At 40.1% G+C, this 27,750-nt stretch overlaps 1 protein-coding gene across 1 annotated transcript; it reads left to right on the plus strand.

Moving 5' to 3' along the window:
• The first annotated feature begins 10,092 nt into the window (after positions 1-10,092).
• Positions 10,093-26,178, plus strand: LOC142198053 (mast cell carboxypeptidase A-like). The gene is made up of 11 exons (XM_075268855.1): positions 10,093-10,172; positions 10,255-10,330; positions 11,017-11,141; positions 13,253-13,349; positions 13,437-13,538; positions 14,697-14,798; positions 14,998-15,108; positions 21,219-21,309; positions 21,927-22,129; positions 23,696-23,780; positions 25,923-26,178. The coding sequence occupies exons 1-11, from the start codon at positions 10,102-10,104 to the stop codon at positions 26,099-26,101; spliced, it is 1,242 nt and encodes a 413-aa protein (XP_075124956.1). The 5' UTR covers positions 10,093-10,101; the 3' UTR covers positions 26,102-26,178.
• Positions 26,179-27,750: the final 1,572 nt, after the last annotated feature.

Raw genomic sequence — 27,750 nt, forward strand, 5'->3', positions numbered from 1 at the left:
CAATGGATCTCCGTAACATTACAGTGGGGCATTGTGACAGCACAATAGAAGGTAATGACAACACAATGCAGCATTGTGACATCACAATGGAACTATGTGACTTCACAATAAGTCAAAGTGACATCACATTAAAACTAATTGGCATTGCAATGGTGCATTCTGAACAGTGGGGCAACATGAGATCATAATGGAACTCTGAGACTTCCCAGTGGGGCATTCTGAGATCACAATAGACCTCAGTGACATCATAATGGAACCCAGTCATATCACAATGGAACTCAATGACATCACAATGGGGCATTGTCATATCACAATTGAACTTAGTGGCATCTCAATGTAGCATTGAGACATGACAATGATACTCTGCAACATCACAATGGGTCATAGTGACATTACAATGGAACTCTGTGATATCACAATGTGGTATAGTGACATCATTATGGAACATTGTGACACCACAGCTGAAAGTTTTCACATCATAATGGGGCATTGTGTCATCACAATGGAACTCAGTGACATCACAGTGGGGCATTGTGACATCAATCACAGTGGAGCTCAATGACATAATAATAGGGCATTCTTACATCACAATGGAACTGTGAAATATACAATGGAACTCTGTAACATCAGAATGAGCCACTGTGATATCACAAAGAAACTGTGACATCATTATGGGGCATTGTAACATCACAATATAACCTAGTGACATCCCAATGGAACTCAATAACATCACAATAGGGCATTGTAACATCACAACGGATTTCAGTCAACTCACAATGGAACTCAGTGACATGTCAATGGCTCATTTTGTTATCACAATGGATCTGTATGAAATAGACTGGGGCATTCTGACACCACAATGGAGCTCAATTACATCACAATGGGGGATTGTGACATCACAATGGAACTTGGTTGCATCACAATGGGGTATAGCAAAATCAAAATGGAATGAAGTGCCTCGATGATTTCACAATGGAACTCAGTGACATCACAAAGGAACCCAATGACATCATAATGGGGCATTGTGATATCACAAAAGAATTATGTGACTTCACCATGAGGCAATGCAACATCACAATGGAACTTTGTAACATCACAATCAGGCATTGTGATATCACAATGGAACTCTGTTACAACTGCATGATGCATCGTGACATCACTGTAGAACTTTGTAACATCACAATGAGGCATTCTGACATCACAATGTAGTTTTGGGAGATCTCAATGACGCATTATGACACCCCAATGACACATTGTGATGTCACAGTGAAACTCAGTGACATCAAAACAGAACCCAGTGACATCACAATGGAGCATTGAGATATCACAATGTAACTCTGTGACATCAAGAGACATTTTATCATCACAGTTGAACCCTGTGACATCACAAGGAGGCATTCTGACACTGCATTCTCTTTATACAATATGTGTTTTTTTTTGTTTTTTTAAATAGATATGAAGTTTTTCAGATAATTGTCCCAATAGAGGACAAGAACCATTGGTAATGTCACAGTCTGAGCATAATATTACTAAAGTAAAACTGAACCTACCTGTTGAAGAAGTTTCAGATCAAAATTGTCTACAGGCAATGAATGTTTAAAAAAGGGGGAGGTCGCTACTTACCTGCTGGTTCCACCAGTGCCCAACGTTCAGTCTCTGCTTTTACAGTGTTTGCTGACGGGGCTGGAGCAGTGAAGTCAGGCCAAGGACAATCATCACTTTATGAATCAAATTTCAATTTTCAATAAACTCTAGTCAATTAAAAATGACAATTGATCTTAGATCCAAATTATTTGACCAGTTATATTTGTTCGAGTCTTATTCATACATCAGTGTTTTTCATCATGTTTCTAGGCCTACACTCTGGAGTGAGGTTGTGAACATTTTGTGACATTTCAAGTCTCATTTAATAAATCTAGTGTACATAATTTCAACAGCCTTTTCTCTTCCACTTTTTCTTCCCTCACAAGTGGAGTGGACGCTATAAAGATGCAGAAACCTCAACCTCTTTGTACAAATAAATGTAAAAAGCCACAAATTCTTACTTTGCAACATTTTAACTTCAGAATTCTGGATTGCAGGGCAGGATAAATTACAATTTTTCTGTTTTTAATAAAATATAGTATAATACAGTACATTGACCTCAAGGAACAGCTGAAGGATGTAACATCTTCTGCTGGCCAAGAGGGTAACATACGGGATGCACACTGTAAACATCTCCAGACAACACTGTCTAAACAGATGACAAACCACTTAAGGGCAAACAGAAAATTGCAATATTTCCAGGACACAGGCTTAGTCATGATTGCTACTTATCGCAGAGCACATTGATATGTTACTAGAATAAAAACGTACAACAATAAAAAAAAATGTGAAAAATATTCTACAACAGAGAGCAGTTATGTGTGCCATCTTCAGCTGACCACCAAGGTAAGGTCTATAGTGGCCCCTGGGTGAGAAGATTGCATGGTATCCAACGCACCACCACTGTTAAAAGGTATGGAAAGAATTAGGGCCTGTTCAGAACGTCATGTGATGTTCTGAAAATTGGGTCTTTGTGACGTCACTTTTCCAAGACTAACAGTGGTTTGCCAGAGCTTAACTCACTGTATCATAATTATATGATGCTGTGAGCTCCAGCCCGATCAGGGGTCTATTGTCCAATATGCAACTGAGCCCCAATTAAATGGGACAGTAGCCCCAAGGACTATGAATTCTCAATTGGCTGGAAGTACATTTGGTCGCATTCCTGTTGTATTAAAATCAGGGGATTGCTACAACAAAACATCTGCAATTTCTTACTGACCACACGAGTGAACCAGTTGTACACTTTGTAAATGTCTCTGATTATCTTATTTTCTATAGGGCAACATTGTCTAGTAAGTTAAAGGGGTTGTTCCATAGACACTTATCCCATAGCCACAGGATTGGAGATAAGTGTCAGATAGCTGAGGGCCTGACCAACGGGTCTCTCCCAAACCCCCCCATCCACTCCTGATCAGATAAATGTCAATGGATCGCCAATGCCTTCGCATATCAACTCATTTACTGTTATGGGGTTGCCAATGCTGCCAGAGATTGCAGTCCTTGCAGCTTTATTGCAATGAATCGAGCACCAGTCATGTAAATACTTTGGTGCTCCATTCACAAGGAGGCCTGGCGGACTTTCAATCCACAATTGTTCTGATCCCCGGGGGTACCTGGCAGTCACACCCACAGCAATTGGAAATTTATTCCCTATATTTAATGGGACAAATCCTTTAACTGCAGCCATGCAGCTTCAGCCTACTGTACTGCGGCCAAAAATAGGCTAAAAGTGAAATATTGCTCATTTACTACATCCTGCACATAAAAGCAACAATTATTCACATCTATCCTACTTCAGATATTACTAAAAGAAAAGATTTTTTACTTTGTTTTTCCCTAAACTTTTTGCATATTGGGATGCATATACATACCCCCTAGATAGTCAGCTCCATCCGGGGTGGACGTATGTGCAACCTATGCAGCTGGACATGGGCTCTGCAGTCATCAAGGCAAACTTACCATATCAAATTATTGTGGTATCTTGCATGTATTCTCTCTTGTAGATTGGTACAACTGCAAGTGATTTTCTGGAGGGCCATTAGTGAGGTGCCCTTTGGTTAGTACGCTGCTGTCATCAAATTACCTCATGTAATTCAAGAAGCCAATATACTTGTAAGAGACGCTCTCAAAGGTACAAATGTCACACAGTGATTTCTCAGAACTATATAGCATAGCGTTTCAATATGGTCCTTAACCTCGAAAAGATGCATGTTGGATTAAAGGAGCACTTAACTTCTGCTTCTGTTGTGTGCTGGTGTAGACCATATACTTTACTATTGAGTGGCACTAGTGGCATAACTAGGAATGGCGGGGCCCCATGTTGAACATTTGACTTGGAGCCTCCCCTACCCGACTGACACCGAAGACCCTGACCTTATCAGGGCTCAGCAGTTAAGCGCACTTTGCAGTGCTGACAGAGGCTCCATTAGCCATCAATCACAATGCAGAGAACAGAGGCCTACGGATCAGCCCAGTCACTGCTGATATATAGTAGAGGTAGTCAGTAATCCAGGCCACAGGGTAACACTGAGTAGACATAAAGCAATGTAATAGGTAAAATGGAACTAGCAAACAAGGGGAGAGCTCAGCCAAATTCAATAAGGATGGTAAAGATCAGGGTCCTACAGGACCCCACATTTTACATTACTTGCAAAGTTGATTGAATTTTGGCTAATCCCGTCCACACATTGCAAAAATGGTGCAATTGCATTTTTGCAAATTGTGGCATGTCAATTACACTATGGGAACGCTGGCGCTTGCGTTTTTCCATATTGGTAGAACAGAAACAGAAAATCTGCCGAGGTAAACTCTACATACTTGCTGTGAAAAATGCTGTGGAAAAAAAATGCAATGCATTTCCACCGTGGTCTTTTCCGCAACGCTTTTTGGCTGCAGCTCGCTACGTGGCACCTTAACATATAGCTTGCATTCTCTTCATGAACATTGGCCCTGTGTTGTTGATGTCTGTTCCTGAAAGTAAGACTTCACAAATATACGTCAGTCAGGAAAACTCATGGCTGGACATATCAGATCTGGTGTATATTCAGTGGGTCCTATTGCTGCTATGCTGACCTCACAATATGTATCCTAAAATTTAGAAAACAACTTAGATGGCTTTGCCCCCCACCCCAAATCATTCAAGCACAATAATTTGTTTGTTTGTTTTTTTACACATGAAATTAATTTCAGACTTTTTCTGTTTACAAATATTTTTCAGCAACTTTCAGTAATTGTCTCAATGTTGCCCTCTAGTGGTGGTTCTTACCATTGCAATAAAATGTACTCGTGTCTTCTGGTATAAGTTATGATCATAGAGTATGATTTTTGTGAATGCAAAATTCTGCATGTTGTAATGAGGATTGGAAGTAAAATCATTACATTGTTCTGCAAATAACTTAAAATGTTTGACTGCGCTGATCTCAGCATTTGCTTGGGATTTGAAGGGATTCTTCACACTGCGAGGAATATTTACAGATGTTGTTTTATAGAGAGTTGAAAGTGTAATCTTAGAAAAGGATGTCTAAAGAGGTGTCAGACTTACCAAAGTAGCTCATGGTGGGCCATATATTTTCTGCATGGTTAGGCACTTTTTTCTATCTTTACGCCACCTACTAATTGGTTTGCTTTGTGTCAAAATTTTGCAGTACATTGATGAATTCTTTAAAGGGGTTTTCCAGGACTTCAAAATTCATCACCTATACTTAGGACAGGTCATCAATTGAGGATCTGTAAGGATCCAAAACCCAAGACACCCTGGTTGAAGCAGCAGTACCACTTCACATGTAATGTGATGTCATACTCATCGGTCACATGGCCTGATTGCAGCTCAGTCCCATTCAAGAAAAGCTGCTGCCACAGTTGTACTCTGGTAATAAATGCCACTACAAAAGGGCTGATGGGGGAAAGAAAGGAAAAAAGTGTAGTCCTTTAAGACCCCTTTAACAAATCCCTCCAATGTTACTCTCTCACCCAATCTGTCCGAGTGCAAGACATAGAACATAGAACTGCATAGAACCCTGCTTGAAGTTGTGTCTCTCCACATTTCATGTACGATCAAGCAGGAGAGGAACACAATGAAGGGACAGTTTAAGCAAAATTTGTCACCAAGTAAAAATCAAAGTTCTTTATTGTCGAAATGGTATTAAAACTATCTAGTTGAGGCATGATATAATACATATATACAGTGGGGCATAAAAGTATTTAGTCAGTCACCAATAGTGCAAGTTCCACCACTTAAAAAGATGAGAGGCGTCTGTAATTTACATCATAGGTAGACCTCAACTATGAGAGACAAAAGGAGAAAACAAATCCAGAAAATCACATTGTCTGATTTTGTAAGAATGTATTTGCAAATTATGGTGGAAAATAAGTATTTGGTCAGTAACAAAATTTCATCTCAATACTTTGTTATATATCCTTTGTTGGCAATGACAGAGGTCAAACGTTTTCTGTAAGTCTTCACAAGGTTGGCACACACTGTTGTTGGTATGTTGGCCCATTCCTCCATGCAGATCTCCTCTAGAGCAGTGATGTTTTGGGGCTGTCGCTTGGCAACACGGACTTTCAACTCCCTCCAAAGGTTTTCTATAGGGTTGAGATCTGGAGACTGGCTAGGCCACTCCAGAACCTTGAAATGCTTCTTACAAAGCCACTCCTTCGTTGCCCTGGCGGTGTGCTTTGGATCATTGTCATGTTGAAAGACCCAGCCACGTTTCATCTTCAATGCCCTTGCTGATGGAAGGAGGTTTGCACTCAAAATCTCACGATACATGGCCCCATTCATTCTTTCATGTACCCGGATCAGTCATCCTGGCCCCTTTGCAGAGAAACATCCCCAAAGCATGATGTTTCCACCCCCATGCTTTACAGTAGGTATGGTGTTTGATGGATGCAACTCAGTATTCTTTTTCCTCCAAACACAAAAAGTTGTGTTTCTACCAAACAGTTCCAGTTTGGTTTCATCAGACCATAGGACATTCTCCCAATACTCTTCTGGATCATCCAAATGCTCTCTAGCAAACTTCAGACGGGCCCGGACATGTACTGGCTTAAGCAGTGGGACACGTCTGGCACTGCAGGATCTGAGTCCCTGGCGGCGTAGTGTGTTACTGATGGTAGGCTTTGTTACATTGGTCCCAGCTCTCTGCAGTTCATTCACTAGGTCCCCCCACGTGGTTCTGGGATTTTTGCTCACCGTTCTTGTGATCATTTTGACCCCACGGGGTGAGATTTTGCGTGGAGCCCCAGATCAAGGGAGATTATCAGTGGTCTTGTATGTCTTCCATTTTCTAATTATTGCTCCCACAGTTGATTTTGTCAATCCAAGCTGGTTGCCTATTGCAGATTCAGTCTTCCCAGCCTGGTGCAGGGCTATAATTTTGTTTCTGGTGTCCTTTGATAGCTCTTTGGTCTTCACCATAGTGGAGTTTGGAGTCTGACTGTTTGAGGGTGTGCACAGGTGTCTTTTTATACTGATAACAAGTTTAAACAGGTGCCATTACTACAGGTAATGAGTGGAGGAAAGAGGAGACTCTTAAAGAAGAAGTTACAGGTCTGTGAGAGCCAGAAATATCGATTGTTTGTAGGTGACCAAATACTTATTTTCTACCATAATTTGCAAATAAATTCTTACAAAATCAGACAATGTGATTTTCTGGATTTGTTTTCTCATTTTGTCTCTCATAGTTGAGGTCTACCTACGATGTAAATTACAGACGCCTCTCATCTTTTTAAGTGGTGGAACTTGCACTATTGGTGACTGACTAAATACTTTTTTTGCCCCACTGTATATATATATATATATATATTTATATATATATATATATATATATATACACAGTATATTGTGGAGAACCGCTCAGGTAGATGCTCACTAGCAGTGCAGGAAACAGGGACACAGACACTGGGTTGCACACAAGTTTGGGCTTTATTCCCTTGCAGTGCATTAATTGCCTTTGCAAAGGCACAATTAACCAAAACAGAACCCTTCTCGGCTGAGAACTAAACTAAACCCAAGCAAACTTTTCCCTGATTGTTTATTAGTGAATCAAAAAAATTATATAGAAATCCATCAATCAAAGGGTTTTTTGGATGTGGGTTGTCCCGATGTAGATATGCAATGAAAACTTCTATGGGAGAAAGTTATGGGTCCATCGCTAAGGTTGATATAAAAACTCTAATTAATTGCAATTCACACCATGTTATTTACAATGTTAAGTGCGTTTCTTGTAAAAAGGATTACATTGGATTACAATTAGATCTTTGAAAAAAGGGATATCAGAATATATAGCCGATGCCAACAAGTTTCCCAATGAGAGTATATTGGGTGTATCCCGTCATTTTTCTGTGGTACACAACTCAGACGTCTCCTTAATGTGTTTTTACGGCTTGGAAAAAATTGATAAGCCAATATGGGGGGGGGGAATTGTTACTTAAGAAAGAAGCCTATTGGATTCTTAAGGTTAACAGCAGAATGCCAATAGGCATGAATGTCAAGACGGATTTATTGTATATGTATTAATTGGGAAAGCTTGTTCCATATATAAAGTTCTTATTAATATTCTGCAATATTGTCCATTTCACTATTTATTAGTATATAGAACATCTATGTAGCAACTAGAAGATACATCATAGAATACAAACAGTTGTGTAAATTTAAACAAGACATATCATACTTACATTTTTGATGTCCGTGGTATTATTCCGTTGGATAGCTATTGATTGGTTGAATGTAGGTCACATGGCTTTCTGAACAAATTGAATGAAGTTCTACTATTGAACGCTATGAACAACCTAAGTCATGACTTTTTGATTGGGTAGAACCAGTCATGTGACCTGTCATAATATACTAATGGAGCCCTATCTGTGTTCCAAATTGTTATTTATTATTTTTTATTTTTATCTAATAATATGTGGAACATTTAGATAAAATTGGAAGACATATTACAGAGTACAAAGTGGTAATATAGAGGTCATATCGTATTCACTTTGTTGATGTCCGAGACACCATTCCCTTCATGTTTGAGTGTTAGGTGCTGGTTGGTTGAATGTAGGTCACGTGGGGTTTACTACTGGACTTCATGAATGACTTGTTTTGTGATTCCCTGATTGGGTAGAACAAGTCACGTGACCAAAGCCAGCAAATTAGCGGAATTCTATTTACAAGAAAGGACGGTGTGAGCGCGCTTATTATTGTTTCAACTAGAAATATATAAATCTTCATCTATAACGATCTGACATGGTAACGTATAGTGAGTTATATATCACTCTTTAATATCATCTATGCTGTCCCTTAAAACATATTTTGAATGGAGCAGCTTGGAGGTTGTTGTTGAACCGTTGACATGCGTCTTGTATGTCATGGTGTGAATAAGGTTTGACATGCTGTGATAACATTTAACATTATATTCCTATGTCATCAAATACATGTTTTATGTAGCTTTTCAATACAAATTGGATTATATTCTTGTATATGAATATATGAAGAAAAGTTTATTAACAAATGTGCTTTAGGAAAAAGGGTGTTATTCGAAAGTGGGAAACATCATCTGTATTCATTTAGTATTGATTAACCGGAACTGGTACCTTAGGCTTGGGGAAGCCACACTATATAGAGAGTGAAGTCAACGATTGTTACACATGCCTTGAAAAAGGAACGTCATGTTATGAAACGCGTAGGCATTTTTTTAGGGAGATTATTTCTGTTTTTGTTTATCTTTTGTTCACTCTTCTGTTAATTTTATGATTTATTATTAAAAGTTAAATTTTATTGTACTGTACTTTCCCTTCAGATGAGTTGCCAGCTTTTTTTTCTTCGTTTTTTCATTTTCTGCATTCAAGACATCCTTTGTCTGTGATGTGCCATGCACCCTGAAGAATGAACAAGACCGCTGCCTAGACATAGATAAATTGGGTGAGCTCTAAAATCTTTTTTTTTTATTTGTGCAAAACTTTTCCCTGTCTATACAGACTCCCACCTTGGCAACAACAAGGGGTGGCACAGTACCTGCTCTGTAGATTCAGTTTGGACAGGTCAGCTCTGTCAGTGTGGTGCCACCCTTCCCAGTCCTCACACACAGACTTTATCAGGCCTTGATTACCCAGCTGACCTCCCTGGTGTGAGTCTTTACAAAACACCCTTTAGGTTCCTGGATGGGATATACCCGTCTTTCCAGACCACACCCTTCACTCTCTCACAATATATATATATATATATATATATATATATATATATATATATATATATATATATATATATATATACACACAAATCTACCATTATAGCTACCACAGATTGTGTGTCTCATCATTCTTGTAGATTTCAAGATTTACTGGTGATTTCCTGTTTTACGGGCGCAAAGCTCTTATGAATCAGTTTAGATATCCTGTGTGTTATCGTAAGTATCATGGCGTAAGATGTTAAGAATAACGGATGATAATCAGATAGTGATCACATGTCTTGCTGTGGAACAAGATATAAGGAAGGGGAAAAAGTTAGTAAAACCAGCAGACAATATGAAGCTGTTTCTACTTTTGTGTAGCATTGCCTTCACTCTCAGCTTTCCACAAGGCCGCCGATTTGACAAGTACTGTTTTTGTTCCATGCAGTGAATCCATGCTTCTTATTGTAGCATTATTCTAATGTACTGTATATGTATCCTTTTGCAGTGAGAAACTATTCCATATTACCCCTAAGAATGACGATGAGGTGCAGATCATTAAATACTTGGACTCCAAAATGAAGGTGAGTTGTATCATGGTGTTGTGCAGATCAGGTTATACATATCGGTCCTGAGATCAGCAGTAAGGTATATCAAATTTAGATGGATGCGTCCCTGTGTAGTAGAGAAGACTGGCATATCTTACGCAAGCCTTAATAAATGGCCTGACTGGCGGAAACGCAGCAGATTTTGCTGCAGTTTTTTTTAGCCAAAGCCAGGAGTGGATTGAGCAGAAGGTAGAAGTATAAGAGATTCCTATATATTTCCCATTCCCTTTGTTAGCCATTTTTGGCTTAGGCTCAGAAAAACGCAACAAGATCTGCAACAAAAAAAGCTGCGTTTTCATAAGGTCCCACATAGCAAAAAGCAGTTTTTTTTGTTGTTGATTTTGTTGCGTTTTGGGTTTTTTTTTTTTTTGAGCCAAAGCTAAGCTTTGGGGCCTTAGCCTTAGGATGTTTCACATAAATATTCTTTTGACTAAAAGTCAAAGATTTTGAGCAGTTTTTCTAGTAATTTTGTTCAAAAGCAATAGAAGATGTAACTGAAGGTCTAATACTTCTCCATCCAACTGGATCCATTGAAGGATCTGCAGATATGGCCAAGAACCATAAGCAAGCCTTGGTTTGTGCAGTAGCTGCTGTTTGTGGAGTTTCTATCAGTTATGGATGAAAGAAAATCCATCATTGTTTTGTCATGTTAATTTTTACAGCTTGACTTCTGGAAACCCAAGTATGCTCATAACATAAAACCAAAAACCAAAGTCTATTTTCATGCTGATGTGCAGCAATCTAAAGTGATTATGGAGCTCCTTAAGGAGAAAGGAATCCAGTACAGGTAGGTGATTTATTATAGTCAGGAAACCATTACTGTACTCACATAGCTCCCTTTTCCGTGTTGTATGCCAAAACCAGATAACTGGGAGATTATTCTTGATAGAACATTCTTTTTTTTTTTTTTAAATGTAGATTGTGAGCCCCACATAGAGCTCACAATGTACATTTTTCCCTATCAGTATGTCTTTTTGGAATATGGGATGGAAATCCATGCAAACACGGGGAGAACATACAAACTCCTTGCAGATGGTTTTTGCCCTAGGTGGGATTTGAACACCAGGACTCCAGCGCTGCAAGGCTGCAGTGCTAACCACTGAGCCACCGTGTGGCCCCTATTCTTGATAGAACATTCTAGTAGAATATTTGCTTGCTTTGTTTCATTTAATAGATTTATTACTCAAAGTGTCATTCTAACTTGCAAATGTTTCCATATAGAATTTGGATATAGAGTTTACATTGCTATATTCTTCTTGCACTATTATGTGACATATTTACACTGTAATTCTGCAGAATGATGAATTTACTTCCCCTTTATCACCCTCTGGTCCTGCACCTACAACACAGAGTGATCTCTGATCTTTACATTATTTATCTGTGTATTGGGAAGTACAGTATATGTCTATTGTAAAACAGGGTCCCAAAGGCGAAAACTCTACCAAACAGTCACCTCAAAATAAAAGTTCTACTTTGAGGCTAAGGCCCCATGTAGTAGGCAGCAATGAAAAAATGTGAAAGAAACTGCAGAGGAAATGCATTGCATTTTTTCCAACAGCGCATTTCACAAAAAGTATATAGAGGTTTCCTCTGCTCGACTTTCTGTTTCAGCATTTCTGTAGGTATTATTGACATGCTACAACGTCCAAAACCGCAATGTTTTTAGAAATCGAAATATTTTGGGGGGTTTTTTGCAATGTGGGGATGAGATTCACTACAGTTGCTTGCAAAGACTGTAAGGCTAAAGCCCCATGTTGGAGAAACGCAGCTTTTTTGTTGCAAATTTTGTTGCGGTTTTTTGAGCAAAGCCAAGAATGGCTACAAAAGGAATGGGAAATGTATAGGAAGTTCTTATACTTCTACCTTCTACTTAATCCACTCCTGGCTTTGGCTCAAAAAACCACAACAAAATCTGCAACAAAAAATCTGCCTTTGGGTGCATTCACACTGAGTAAACGCTAGCTTATTTTGTAGAGTAAAATTACACTTGTAAATTTTGCTATCCCATTGACTTCAATGACATTTTACAGGTGTATTTTTACAGGCGTATTTTTTACAGGCGTATTTTTTACAGGCGTATTTTTACACTTGTAAAAAAATATCATTGAAGTCAATGGGATAGCAAAATTTACAAGTGTAATTTTACTCTACAAAATAAGCTAGCGTTTACTCAGTGTGAATGCACCCTTTCTGCAACGTGGGGCCTCAGCCTAAAACGCCAAACCGCAGCAGTTTTTTTGCCACATGGTGCCCCAGTCTAAAGGGGTTGTCCAGGATTACGAAAACATGATTGCTTTCCTACAAAACAGCCGGGCTCAAACACTATCATGTGACAATTTTGTAACAGCCCACATCCATATTCAATTCATGGCATTTGAAAACATAGCTTTAGGCGAATACCTTAATTTCACACTTCAGTGTTATGTAATTGCACATCAAAGAAATGCAATCCAATGAATTGTTGTTAATGTTTTCAGTCCACAAACAACGTTCATCAAATAGATTGTCAATGAATTTAGGAGAAGAAGCTGGAGCTAGATGAAGGATATAGGTATAGTTAAAGCAGAAAGTCTGCAGAAGAAGCCTCTATAGACTTTCTGTGAAAAGTGCTGCGGGAAAAAAACACTGCGTTTTTTCCCCCATGTTTTTTTCCGAAGCCTGCTACTTGGGGCCTTATCCTGAGAGGTTTTTGGAGGTTCTATCACTTTTATTGGCAGGAATAGAGCAGCATACAATCCTATTCATACTGTTGAAATGACAGTAATGTTGACAGAACCCCAATGGATGACATCATAAATAGGGTCTACAAGGGATTTAATATATACATGAAAGAGCCATGACAATTGCAAATGTAGTATCATATATTTATACCATTATATTTCCTTTATATTCCAATAGGATAGTGTTTCATGATTTACAAAAAGCTGTAGAGAATCAGTTTAGCAGAGGAGGTAAATATGGGAAGGTCTTCACTCGCTACCGTGAATGGAAAGAGGTCAGTGATATCTCCTATTCCTTTGTAAGTCATCTAAGAACAAATGAAAGAACATACATTTATATACATGATCTATGTTTGCATTAGATTGCTGTGTGGGCCTATTCCTTCTCTCTGAATCACCCAAACTTGGCTTCCGTAGTACAGATTGGAGAGACATACGAAGGGCGTCCCATGCTTGTTCTAAAGGTACACCTCTGCATTTTTCTAATATTTAAAAGGGATTTCCAGGAATTTAAAACTGATGCTATACCCTTAGGATCCTACTAATATTATAAATGTGAAAGTTTGTGTGTTTGGATGTTTGTGGGTTTGTGTGTTTGGATGTTTGTTCCACTATCACAGCCAAACGCCTGTATGGATTTGGCAGAGATTTCGCACACATACCTAGATATTTAGCCGGAAGGAAAAATAGGGGTTGGCATGTGTGCGCACCGCCAATCAGAAGCGCCAGCAATTGCGTACATATAAGCAGCTCTGCGCCACAGACGAAGTCACGGGCAGATGCTAGTAAGTCATCATTATCAGATTGGTGGGGGTCTCCTTCATCTCCTACATTTACTGCATTCTTTCATTCAAGTGAATGGGGCTGAGCTACAATTCCAAACATAGCTACTATACTATATACAGTGCTGTGATTGGTAAGTATTGGACAGGCTGCATCACTCCTATGAGCATTGTGGCCTCCTCAAACAACTGATCTGCATGGGTGTTGGGTATCAAACTGCTACCGATCTGATACAGATTTCCAATCCTAAGGACTAGTCAATAATATCATACTCCCCATTAAAACCTATTAAACTATGCCTGCCTTCTGATACATATATTTCTATTTTTATATTTATAATTCTATAATAGTGGAAAAGAATTGCAGGATCCGTCATAGCTAGAAGTCTGATCACTACCTTAATAAAGGATTTCCACTAAATACGCATTGCCCCATATATTATGAGTTAGATCTGAAGTCAAACTTTGGTATTTAAGTTTACTACTATTATTAGAGTTATTGTAATTTTTATGGTTTTTCTGTAATGAAGTGTTTTGCAACTAGCTGGAGTTGTGGCCACGTATGAAGTACAGTAGACATTGTACAAAACTGTACAAAATCAAAAAGTTGCATCATTGTCTTAAAAATTGCCCTTTTGATTTATATGATTAAATGATTTGTCTCACCATGACAAATCTTTCCTAAAAAGAAGCCATACAATAAAACAGATATCTATGATATCTAAACAGAACTGTACCATAGGACAGGGTTTACAGTCAGAAGAAAAGTTAATTTTATAACGTTTGAAAACACTTCATTTGTAGATGTTATAATAATGTTATTCATTTCACATCATACAGATTGGAAATCAAAAATCTGCCAAGAGAGGAGTCTTCTTAGAATGTGGAATCCATGCTCGGGAATGGATCTCTCCTGCGTTCTGCCAGTGGTTTGTAACAGAGGTAATAGAAAAGAAAGTGATCAAAAGAAGAAATAAAAATCTAAAATTCTCAGTAATATATATCTGTGAAAGCCTGCCTATGACTTGTGGTTCTTCTGTTGTTTCACATTGCAAAGACTTGTAGAATCCATTTGTGTTGGTATTATAGGTATATTCACATATAGATTGTAAATTGAATGTAACATGCCTCTTCTAACCAGGCAATAAGAACATATGGAAAGGACAAAGAAATGACTAAGCTCTTGGACAGTTTGATATTTCACGTCTTGCCTGTATATAATATTGATGGCTACATTTGGACATGGACAAGTGTAAGTATTAGAAATATTAACAACTACGGTACGTTACATAATGTAAAAGTTGCAAAATGTAAGATGACTGAGTATCAGTAGAGGTCCTCCTAATATATAGTAGATAGTGACTACAGTAGATTGACTAGATCAGGGGTCGGCAACCCCTGGCACGCGTGCCAAGACTGGCACGTGAGGCATATTTTGCTGGCACGGCAGCCAGCCCGCAACTTTCATACACTAAATTGAGAGAGAGCGTCCTTTCAGTGCTCTGCTAGAGCTGCGGTCTAGGACACGCCCCCTTCTCTCACTGCCCACCAATCAGAGGTGAGCCTCTCACTGCACAGGATAAGGGCTCCCTGGACCTGCTGCTACATGTGAGGAGGAGCTCCTGCTGTCTGCAGCCCTGAGGAGGAGAGGAAGCTCCGGGGAGCAAAGTGAAAGCAAACACAACACCAGGTACATGTGTGTTACTAACTATTCTTATTAATGTCAGGCATTTGGGGTTATTAATTTAGTGTTAGTAACTCCATGTGCCTCACATTAATAGCTGTTAACCCCATCATGCCCCTCACATTAACCCCTGTGTGGCTCACATAAGGGTTACTGAGGTGTGAGACATATGGAGGTTCTAATAAGGGACCTATATAATGAAGATGCTCACTTATTACCTCCATGTGGCTCACATATCAGTGTCAATTATGTAAACACACAGGGGGTTAATGTGAGGGACATGATGGGGTTGACTGCTATTAATATGAGGCACATTGAGTTGTAACCTGCTATATACATGACCAGACTCTTTATCTACAACTGCAGATAAAGTACAGACCTATATATATCAATTGACCCATACATACAGCCATTCTTTTTGTGGCTGTGTATCTGGGCCAAATTGAAGAGCTGAAAACTATTGAGCAGGTCCTATACAGTCCTATGAAAAAGTTTGGGCACCCCTATTAATCTTAATCATTTTTAGTTCTAAATATTTTGGTATTTGCAACAGCCATTTCAGTTTGATATATCTAATAACTGATGGACACAGTAATATTTCAGGATTGAAATGAGGTTTATTGTACTAACAGAAAATGTGCAATATGCATTAAACCAAAATTTGACCGGTGCAAAAGTATGGGCACCTCAACAGAAAAGTGACATTAATATTTAGTAAATCCTCCTTTTGCAAAGATAACAGCCTCTAGTCGCTTCCTGTAGCTTTTAATCAGTTCCTGGATCCTGGATAAAGGTATTTTGGACAAACAATTCAAGTTCAGTTAAGTTAGATGGTCGCCGAGCATGGACAGCCCGCTTCAAATCATCCCACAGATGTTCAATGATATTCAGGTCTGGGGACTGGGATGGCCATTCCAGAACATTGTAATTGTTCCTCTGCATGAATGCCTGAGGATTTGGAGCGGTGTTTTGGATCATTGTCTTGCTGAAATATCCATCCTCGGCGTAACTTCAACTTCGTCACTGATTCTTGAACATTATTCTCAAGAATCTGCTGATACTGAGTGGAATCCATGCGACCCTCAACTTTAACAAGATTCCCGATGCCGGCATTGGCCACACAGCCCCAAAGCATGATGGAACCTCCACCAAATTTTACAGTGGGTAGCATGTGTTTTTCTTGGAATGCTGTTTCTTTTTGGACGCCATGCATAACGCCTTTTTTTATAACCAAACAACTCAATTTTTGTTTCCAAAATGAAGCTGCCTTGTCCAAATGTGCTTTTTCATACCTCAGGCAACTCTATTTGTGGCGTACGTGCAGAAACGGCTTCTTTCTCATCACTCTCCCATACAGCTTCTATTTGTGCAAAGTGCGCTGTATAGTTGACCGATGCACAGTGACACCATCTGCAGCAAGATGATGCTGCAGCTCTTTGGAGGTGGTCTGTGGATTGTCCTTGACTGTTCTCACCATTCTTCTTCTCTGCCTTTCTGATATTTTTCTTGGCCTGCCACTTCTGGGCTTAACAAGAACTGTCCCTGTGGTCTTCCATTTCCTTACTATGTTCCTCACAGTGGAAACTGACAGGTTAAATCTCTGAGACAACGTTTTGTATCCTTCCCCTGAACAACTATGTTGAGCAATCTTTGTTTAGAGATCATTTGAGAGCGGGCTGTCCATGTTCGGCGACCATCAAACTTAACTGAACTTGAATTGTTTTGTAGAAAGAAATGGTCCAAAATACCTTCATCCAGGATCCAGGAACTGATTAAAAGCTACAGGAAGCGACTAGAGGCTGTTATCTTTGCAAAAGGAGGATCTACTAAATATTAATGTCACTTTTCTGTTGAGGTGCCCATACTTTTGCACCGGTCAAATTTTGGTCTAATGCATATTGCGCATTTTCTGTTAATACAATAAACCTCATTTCAATCCTGAAATATTACTGTGTCCATCAGTTATTAGATATATCAAACTGAAATGGCTGTTGCAAACACCAAAATATTTAGAACTAAAAATGATTAAGATTAATAGGGGTGCCCAAACTTTTTCATAGGACTGTATGTGTCCTATACATACCCTATATCTGTCTGCATTTGCAGCCCTGTCAATTCATTTTTAACATATAGGTCAGTGAAAACCACATCCGTGCCACTTGTATGCAGGAGGCATAAGGCTGAGGCCCCACGTTGCAGAAATGCAGCATTTTTGTTGCAGATTTTGATGCGGTTTATTTCAACCAAAGCTAAAAATGGCTACAGAAGGAATGGGAAATATATAGGAAGCTTCTTATACGTCTCCCTTCTGCTCAATCCACTCCTGGCTTAGGCTCAGAAAAACACAGCAAAATATGTAACAAAAAAAGCTGTGTTCCCTGTGCCTCAGCCTTAGGCTAAAGCCCCACGTTGCAGAAACAGCTTTTTTTCGTTGCAGATTTTGTTGGGTTTTTTTTGAGCCGAAGCCAGGAGTAGATTGAGCAGGAGGGAGACATATAAGAAGCTTCCTATATATTTCCCATTCGTTTTCTAGCCATTCTTGGCTTTCATGGAAAGAAAAACGCCGCTAAATCTGCAATAAAAAAGCTGCATTTTTGCAATGTGGGGCCTCAGCCTTAGTGTGATTCTATTGGGTGGTGACACTGTAACTAGATACAATTAAAGCCAAATCCAGTTCCTGGGCACCAGTGCGGCCACTTTGTTGAAAGTGTGACACCCATTAATTCCTGGCTGGGGTTTTGCTGTTACTGCACCGCCAGGAACTAAAAGTGACAAATTAATCTGCATTTCACTTAGGGAGCGTTCACACTACCGTCGGTGTCCGACAGCAAGTGTCCGATGCTAATGTCTGTTCAAAATCTTGTGTGGCCATTAGCAGCGGACACTAGCTGTGTCTGTGACATTTTGCATTGATTTAAATGGACATCGGGTGCGTTCGTTTACTGTTCGTGGGTGTCCTTAAGTGTCCATTCCCAAAGATGTCCGACTTTTCAAGCGGACAGAAAAACCTACATGTCGGGTTTTGCTGTCCGCTTGAAAAGTCGGACATCTTTTTTTTTAAATGTAGATTGTGAGCCCCACACAGAGCTCACAATGTACATTTTTCCCTATCAGTATGTCTTTTTTTGGAATATGGGATGGAAATCCATGCAAACACGGGGAGAACATACAAACTCCTTGCAGACAGTTTTTTGCCCTTGGCGGAATTTGAACACCAGGACTCCAGTGCTGCAAGGCTGCAGTGCTAACCACTGAGCCACCGTGTGGCCCATGAAAAGTCGGACATCTTTGAGAATGGACAGTTAAGGACAGACACAGACAGTAAAAGAACGCACCCGATGTCCGTTTAAATCAATGCAAAATGTCACGGACACAGCTAGTGTCCGATACTAATATCCGCACAAGATTTTGAACGGACATTAGCAGCGGACACTAGCTGTTGGACACCGACAGTAGTGTGAACGCTCCCTTACAGAAAACTGAAGTTACTAACGGCCAAGGACTGGATGGAGCATACAGGTACATTGTGTGTCAGCTCTTTACTGGTATGACCTCACTCTGCTCCCAGTCACATACATTACCACTAATTGTGGGTTACGCATGTACTTACATTGCTTCTAAAGGAAAAGAACATGTGTATCCAGGCAAATAGTGGTAAGCGCATGTGGCTGGGAGCGCAGTATGGCAGCACCCCTATGTTGTGGTTTGTGCTATATGACTTTAGTGTAGGTGTCGTCTGCTTTACAATTATTGCCCGGCACTCCGAGGACCTCATCTTTGATTTTTTAATTTAAATCGGCACGCCGAACAGAAAAGGTTGCCTACCCCTGGACTAGATAATGGCATGCTATTGGCTGTGTACTTTTGCAGGTTTACCCAAAAATGGCACAGATTTATAATTCTAACTTAGCAGCCTAGCCGTGTCGGTATTACCAGAACAGTATAAGGCTAGGTTCACATTTGCGTTGGAGTCTCCATGGGAGACACTGCTGCAGAGTTTCGCCAAAAATCAGCAGAAAGTACATTCTTGCATGGACTTTTCTCTTTGCTAGTTTCCGTAGAAAACCAGTGGAAACAGGGCAGAAACCCCGCATTCTCCATTATAGTCTATGGGGTCCATGGGTAACCGCTTTTTAAGCAGACCCAAATGTAAGTGTGAATCTAGTGACAGAGTAGTGTTTTTGAAATTTTTGCTTTGTGGATCTGCTCGCTTGCACACTGAGTATCAGTTTTGCAGCGTCTCCTATAGTATAGTATATAAACTGTTCATTGTAACAATTGTTATTGCTGGCCATTCACCTGCACATCTTATACATTTGGTAGAAACACAATTGTTCAGTTTATCAATTAACTTACATTATACAAGCAAAGAAATGAAACAAAAATCTCTCAAAATGTTATATTTTTGATACAATGGAGCTAATTTATTAAGACTGATGATCATGTGTCAGTCTTAATACACGGCCCAACTGGTGTATTAAGAAATTTCTGAAAAGGCCTCTTCAGAATGATAAATTCCCTCCGATGTATCTGGACAGAAAAACACTAAAAAGTAAATGGAGCTTCTGGCCCCTTTGAGTTTTGAAGTCTTTAATAATAATAATATTTGGACTTACTTAAGATTTATAACCTAGCTCATATCTTGTACCCTCTACAGCAGTCTTTCTCAAAGTGGGCGATAACGCCCCCTTGTGGGCGCTGGAGGCCTATAGGGGGGCAGTAAAGGGCACAGAGAAGATTGGGGGGCGTTGAAGCGGTTTAGGGGGGCGATGGCTAATTTAAAGGGGTGGTATCATTACAATGATTCTATCTATACTGCTTGTTAATGTGGATTTAAGACTTTTCCTAAACACACTGCTTCAGCAAAACTGCATTGTTTGTCCACTATTTTACTTTATTCACTTCATTATGGACACTAGCACCTGGCCCCCTGCTCATTGCTGAGGGAGCCACATGACGTAGCTCCCTGCTGTGTGGGGGGGCTGAGTGTACGGAGCCAGCCTGTGTCTGCACCTCACATACACATCACATACACATCACCTAGCTCCCTGCTGTGAGATAGAGGGGGGGGGGGGGTGGAATAAGTGCTGCTTTCTTATATAAAGCAGTCTAAATCCTACTGGGCTAAAGGACCTGGTCTCTCTGTTCGCTAGGATAAAGCTTTATTATATAGAGCAGGCTGCTAGTGAGCAGAGGAGCCAGGTCCTTTAGGAAACTCCGTACAAGGTAAATCCAAGTCTACAGGACCTTTTGATGACATCACAGGCCCTACAGTCATCCCATAGGATCACGCTATGTGGTGGGCGGAGCTACACACTAATTTGGGGGTGGGGCTAATTGACGCGAGCAAACAGGAAGAAAGAAGATTTTTAGGCAGCTTAGAAGGCAGATCAAGCTTCATGAGGCTACCCCTTTAAAATTGTTTTTTTGCTTTTAACACAAACTTTACCGCTCCTTTACGCTTAATGCGCGTTTCCTCGTGTAACGCCATCTAGGGGACTAGACAGTAACTATGTCCTGTCCAAAAGTTGTCAAACTGTACCATAGATGGCGGTAAGCTCCAATGCGAAGCGAGATGTAGTAAAGTAAAAAAAAATTTGGGGGGGGGGGCGCTAGAAAATAATTAATTCTCGAAGTGGGCGGTAGACAAAATAAGTTTGAGAACCTCTGCTCTACAGGATCGTTTTTGGAGGAAGAATCGTGCTCCGACACCTAATGATAAATGCTTTGGTACTGATCTCAACAGGAATTTCAATATATCATGGAATGGTGAGTTACCTGCTGCATATTTTGAAATGAATAAAAACAACCAAACGTGTATCTCAATTTATTTGTATATCATAGTAAAGATCAATAATAAATGCTATCCTGATCCATCTTGTATCTGCCATACTTTATTCTTAACATCAGTGTTCAGGCAATAATGAACAGATAGCTTTTAGGCTAAGGTCCCATGTAGTGAGCCGCAGTCAAAAAGCTCTGCTGAAAAGACATTTTTTTTTCGCAGAAAGTCCCCGACCTTAAACAGACTTTGTCACTAATAAACTCAAGATCAAGCTAGCAAAAGGTCATGGTAGTAGACATTATGCTAACTACCATAATACCTTTACATTGTCCAACATATCCACCATTTCCTTGAAAAAGTTGTTTTTACAAATATATAAATGAGACTCCATTGCACTTGAGCCCTCTTTTGTATATTTGTTATAACAGCTTTTTTCAAGAAAATGATGCATTTGTTGAGCAATCTAATGGTATGATGTCCCCATACAATGTACGGCGTCTGGTTGGAAATCAAGTTTCCTAGTGACAGACTCCCTTTAATAGAACACGCTCTAGTTTATAGTTGTCGCAGACTATCACTCATCCACTTCTTACTCGTACAGGTATCCACTTTACCGATGAGCCTTGTAGTGAAGCCTATGCTGGAAGTGCCCCGGAATCTGCACCTGAAACAAAAGCTCTCACCACGTATATTCGTGAAAACCTTTCCTCCTTGAAGGCTTACTTAAGTGTCCACTCATACTCCCAATTGCTGTTATATCCCTATGGATATAAAGATGAAAAAGCACCAAATCACGAGAAACTGGTAGGTCAAGATCTGGAAATGACTGGTGAGCAATACAAAAGATCCTCATATTATAGAGAGTCATTTATAACAATAAATAATCCTCTACATTCAGCTCTTATGACTTGTCTTGACAAATTTCCTCTGGTTATGAATAAATTAAAAGGAATTCTTTGTCCCATGTTCACAGGTTACCTATGCTATGAGGGCTGGTTTTAGTATAGTCTGCAGCCCCCGTAGCATAAATAACTAATGGTGAATATGGGAAAGGAGAGAGGAGGCAGATCATGGAACCAGCCCGGAATCCCTATGCACAGCATCTAAAAACCTCCAGTGCAGATTTCTCTAGCTCCACCATTCCTGGGCAATCAGTGTAGCTAGTTTCAGCACAGTTAGGCTGTTTACTGTCAGGTGGGCGGTCTCGGTCTTTCTGCTCCAGCCCAGCACTGCTTGACGGTAGACAGCCTAACTGAGCTTAAACTATCTTTATTGATTGCTCAGGAATGATTGGGGCTAGAGAAAAGTTTCCACTGTGTCAGACGCAGAGGAGGGAGGTGATGAAAGGTCATTTTAAGAACAATTTTCTCCAGTTGACTTCTACCAGTGTAAAATTCACATGTGAAAAAGCAATGCTTGCTTAAGAGACCGGAACTGGGTGCTAACAGCCATCTTAAAATATAAAATCATGGAGGGGGCAAATGCTGTTGATCCATTTCTCAATACTTCTGCAAATTGACAATACTGTTTACGTAGCCATAAAGCAGTCCATTCACATTATGTGTGTATTGGCTGAATCCACCAACTTCAAAGGGCTCGTCCAACCGTATAGTGTGTATGGAGGCCTACATGAGGTCTATGAGAAGATGTGGCGGGAGATAAGGATTTTAAATGCCTAATATGCCTTTATACTTCACCTAGTTGAGGACATATGCAGTGCTTGGCTGAGCAGAGGATTTGTGTGTATGGGGATGGGCAAGCAAAGTAAATCCAATTTTGTATTCTGCACTTGTACTTAGTCAATGCGGTGAATATATCTAGATCCTGCCTAGGGGCAGAATTACTATACCTATATTATTTAGGGTTAGGGGGATATCGTCTCTCCATAGGGAGAGACCACAATTTAGGTGTGTGGAGTCTTATTAAGCCATTAGCGCTCCACTGTGCAAGGAAATATGGGAAGAATATGCAAATCTAATTACGTCATGGAAGACAGACTTGCACATCCTCAGGGAGCGCCCTCTATTGGACTGCATGACTGAGGCACTGACTTCCTAATTACATCATGGAGGACAGATCTGCATATTCTTTCCTGTATTATTTAGACAATATAAAATAACACAAGAATCTGAAGATTGCCAATTTTTTGAAAGCAGCTCATGGTGTACAATAAGTTCTGCACATATTTACACATTTGCGTCTACAACACTTATTGGTATTAGGTAATGCCCATTTCCAAATTCAATATACCTTCTTGTCAAGCAAGACACAAAAATGCACAAGTACACAAAGTTTCAGTGCAAATTAATCAAGAATTCTTCTTAGTAAATCTTCTAGTATTTTTTTTAATGTTTGTTGTTTCTTTAACAGGAAGAAATAGCCAGTTCTGCAGTGAAGGCTCTTCATAGTCTGTACAACACCAGCTACACGTATGGACCTATCTACACCACAATTTGTGAGTCTATGTTACCTATAGAAGACATAATAACTAAACTAAATACATATTTACCATTTTAATAAAATGTGTGCAATCGTAATACAGTACAGAAAAGGGAGTTGGTAAGGATCAAGGATTTAGGTCTGGCACTGCTGGCTTCCATACGTCATAGCGGCATCCTTACTTCCTTGGTTATATACTCAAGAAGACACACACAAGCTGTCCGGCTCTTAAATGGTCAGCTCACACTGTGGTCAATCGCTAACAATTACCTGTGTTCCTGAGATATATAAGATTACTTCCCATATGGGCAGGTGCCTGTGCAATAAAGTTCCTAGATTGGTAGTGTCCAGTGAAGGTGCATCTATATTTTGAAATTCAAATTACCTGTGTCCTGACTTCTGCCTTTTACGTTTCTGAACCTGTTCCACTTGCCATGGCCTCCTCTAGATAACCGTATTTATTGACTCTTTACTTCCTGCTCTGACCTTTGCCTGAATGCCATTACTTCTGCTTGTCCATTGAGAGCCACACACCAGAGTCTTCCTGGGTCAGCTGCCACTGAATTAAGAAGTAGTACAGACCAGATAACCCAAATGGCTAAAGGGTGAAAACCAGGGGACCAGTTAGAACACCTTACAATGCAACACAGACTCAAATTCTTCCTCCAAAAAACGCCTCACCATACAGTTCTATGGTGAAGCATTTTTAGGAGGAGGAATTTGAGTCAGTTTCCTGACCAAATTCCTGAGCCAAACAACTCAGTGTAAACGCAGCCTTAGAAGTAGAATTAATTCAGTGGCACAGTGCATTACAAGGATAAAAACAATGGGTGTCTGAATTGGCCCTCACATATATCACAACAATATCTGTATGTCAGGATACGGAGTCGCCGCGGTCTCCTTGCTGCACGGCGTCTCCCTGGGAGACGTGTTAGGAGTTCTATTGGGTGTGCTTAGGTCATTAAGGGTTAATCTTTTCCTTGCCTTCAGTCTCCATGCCATTAGCCATCAGGTGTGTTCTCTGCTGCTATTTAATCCCCACCCAGGCATGGATCCTTGCCAGCCATTCACTTTGTGTTTCCTGGTTCCCCTGCTCAGTCTGATTCCCTGTCTGTTTGTATTTTATCTGGTTTTTAGACTCTGCTTGTATTTTGACTATCCCTTGTCTTTTGATTTGGTACCTTTATTATATCTCCTGGCTCGACCTCTTGCTCGTCTGACCTCGCCTTCTCTTCTGTGTCTTGCTGGGACTTGTGGTCCTCCCTGGTTCCATGCTGTTTAGTCTTTTGTTTGGCATTGCATTTACACTGTGCTTTCTGTTAAGGTGTGACCCCGTGACTCCAGTCCCTAGCACTTTCAGGGCCTCCTCTCCCTTATCCTAGCCGCCGGATAGAAGTGTAGGAGTCGTGGTAGGCGCACTTCAATTAGGAAGTGCATTGGTCTGCCTCATCTCAGATATTACAGCATAGTTATAGCTGCAGGGCCTGCGACCCCTTTTGTCATTAGTTGCACAGTGTTATTTTCCCAGCTGTGTCACTTTGCACTGCCTGACCCTGACTCCAATCCTTACACTGTACTTGTGCAATAAATGAAGATTATTTTATACTCTGCCTTATTTCTGCTTCAGATAGTGGATACTGTTAAAACTAGATTATCAGCTGTTATCCTGTTATCTGATGAAAGCTGTGACCTGATCAGTCAGTTTAGCCTGACAAAGTAGTGTCCTGGCTTATCAGTGTATCTGATTTATAGGGGCAGCTTTAGTCTTCCAACTAGTAATAAGTAAATAGAGGTGAAATACTGGTCATTGGAGCAAAGCTACAAAGGGTTGCGGTGGTAGTGTTTGATACCAGGACCTGGACCCTGCAGGGAGAGCCAAAAGGTCCCACTGCCTCATAAAATATACCAGAAGGTACATTGGGATCCCGTTACAAATTTTGTTTTGGGGACCAGGATCAGGTTCTCGGGTCTGTTTTCACAGATGCAATTCACCAATAAAAGAGGGTCCGGGGTCCATGAAAAAGGATGTAGTAAACATGTCTAAGTATCAGCCCTGCCCTGTGATTAGAGCATGGACTTGATAAATTGGACACATATACATGTTACATTGAGCTAGTTTTCTAGATCAGCATTACTAACTGGTCATTTCTATTTCCAGATCCAGTTTCTGGCTCTTCTATTGACTGGACCTATGACATCGGTATAAAGTACTCATTTACGTTTGAGCTGCGCGATGAAGGGGAATATGGTTTTCTGCTTCCTGAGCATGATATAGAACCAACCTGCAAGGAGACTATGTTGGCTGTGAAAGAAATTGCTCATTATGTCATCAATTAAGCTATATAATATACGATGCATTGCTAAGATATAGACAGCACTTCTCTTTACACTTCATCTCTCAAATCTTTTTTTTTTCCCACTTTTTTTTTTGCTTCTTATTCAGGCATTTTTTCAATATATGACGTAACGTTTCAATGTCGATTACATTTCTATCCTTACATTTATTAAAGGTTTTTCCCAAGATCTGTCAGTTTTACTTTTTAATGTGCACAAAAAATGCAGATCTAAAAATTAAGGAGCAGCTATATAATGTATCTATTAATACTGTGCCTGCTCCCTACTGCCTTATGTCAGACTTCAGAGCATGTATACATATGGGCAGGCTTAGACAGGCCTACATGGAAGCAGGTGAATTCCCTGGTTGGTCCCTTAGGCCTGCTTCACATCTGCGTTAGTATTTTGTTCGGGGAGTCCACATGGGGACCCCCCAAACGGAATGCTGAACACATTGCCAAATGATGTGCAGTGAAAGCACACAGACCCCATAGACTACATTAGGGTCTGTGTGTTTTCCGCACGGTTCATGAAAGCTAAGGCACAAAACGATCATCGCTACATTGTTTCCAGGCATACCTCCTCCACTATGTGTTGATGTTTTACTGAAGAACCAATAAAGTTTTGTGACTTTTAGAGACGCTTTGGGTGAGTGCCCTGCGTTTTTTCTTTTTACATCTCTTTGCATCCTTTAGTAGGTGCCACGCCTCTGATTTTGGTATTTTTCTCTAGCCCCTACTATTCCTTAGCAATGCAATGCAGTTTCAACACCCAATATGCCTTGTAAGCCGATGGCTGGTCAGGTAATGGAGGGGGTATACATCTCACCCAGATTAAGGTGGGTGAGATGAGAAAACTCCAGGAATGTTTGTTCTCAGCAGACAACTTTCGTCTGCTGAGCATTTTGGTAAAAGCTCAGTATTGGGCTGGATTTTTAGGAATGACAGGTAGGTTTGGAAGTGGGACCTGTCATTCCAACCCCCTCCTGTCCAGTCCACACTTTGGGGATGTTCCAGCAGCAACTCAGCTGCAGAGAGTCTCCTTGTCAAGGAGGCTTAAGAAGTTGCTCCAGCAGCAACACTTGGGCAGAGCTTGGCTGGAGAGCTGACAGAGAGGTGATATTTTTGGAGCTGTGTCCTGAATGATTCTACTGGCTTTTTGAATTTCTGTTATTCTAGGTGAGGTAACCTATTCTATGTTTAGTTAGAGCCTAGTCGGGCAGGGATTTACTTTTGTATTGTTTCCTTTTGTTCCTGCACTACCTTTTTTGAGTGAAAATAAACTCTACCTTTGTTTTGGACTAAAAGAAACTGCGTCTATTTTTTCACCATGCTGTAAGTGTTGTTTTCATATTTTTCAAGTTTTTTGCACTGGTCTTCTGTTTTTGTCAATTTATTTTAATCATGGACATTAAAGGAATATTTTAATTCTGGATACCATTTGAAGTGCCGACTTCTATTCTTTGTTTTTCTGTAACCTATTCTATGTTTAGTTAGAGCCTAGTCGGGCAGGGATTTACTTTTGTATTGTTTCCTTTTGTTCCTGCACTACCTTTTTTGAGTGAAAATAAACTCTACCTTTGTTTTGGACTAAAAGAAACTGGGCTTGTGTGTCTATGCCACCCACCTAGCAACCCCAGACCCTGACAACCT

Source organism: Leptodactylus fuscus, chromosome 3, assembly GCF_031893055.1.
Source record: "Leptodactylus fuscus isolate aLepFus1 chromosome 3, aLepFus1.hap2, whole genome shotgun sequence".
In the NCBI taxonomy this organism is placed as follows: domain Eukaryota; kingdom Metazoa; phylum Chordata; class Amphibia; order Anura; family Leptodactylidae; genus Leptodactylus; species Leptodactylus fuscus.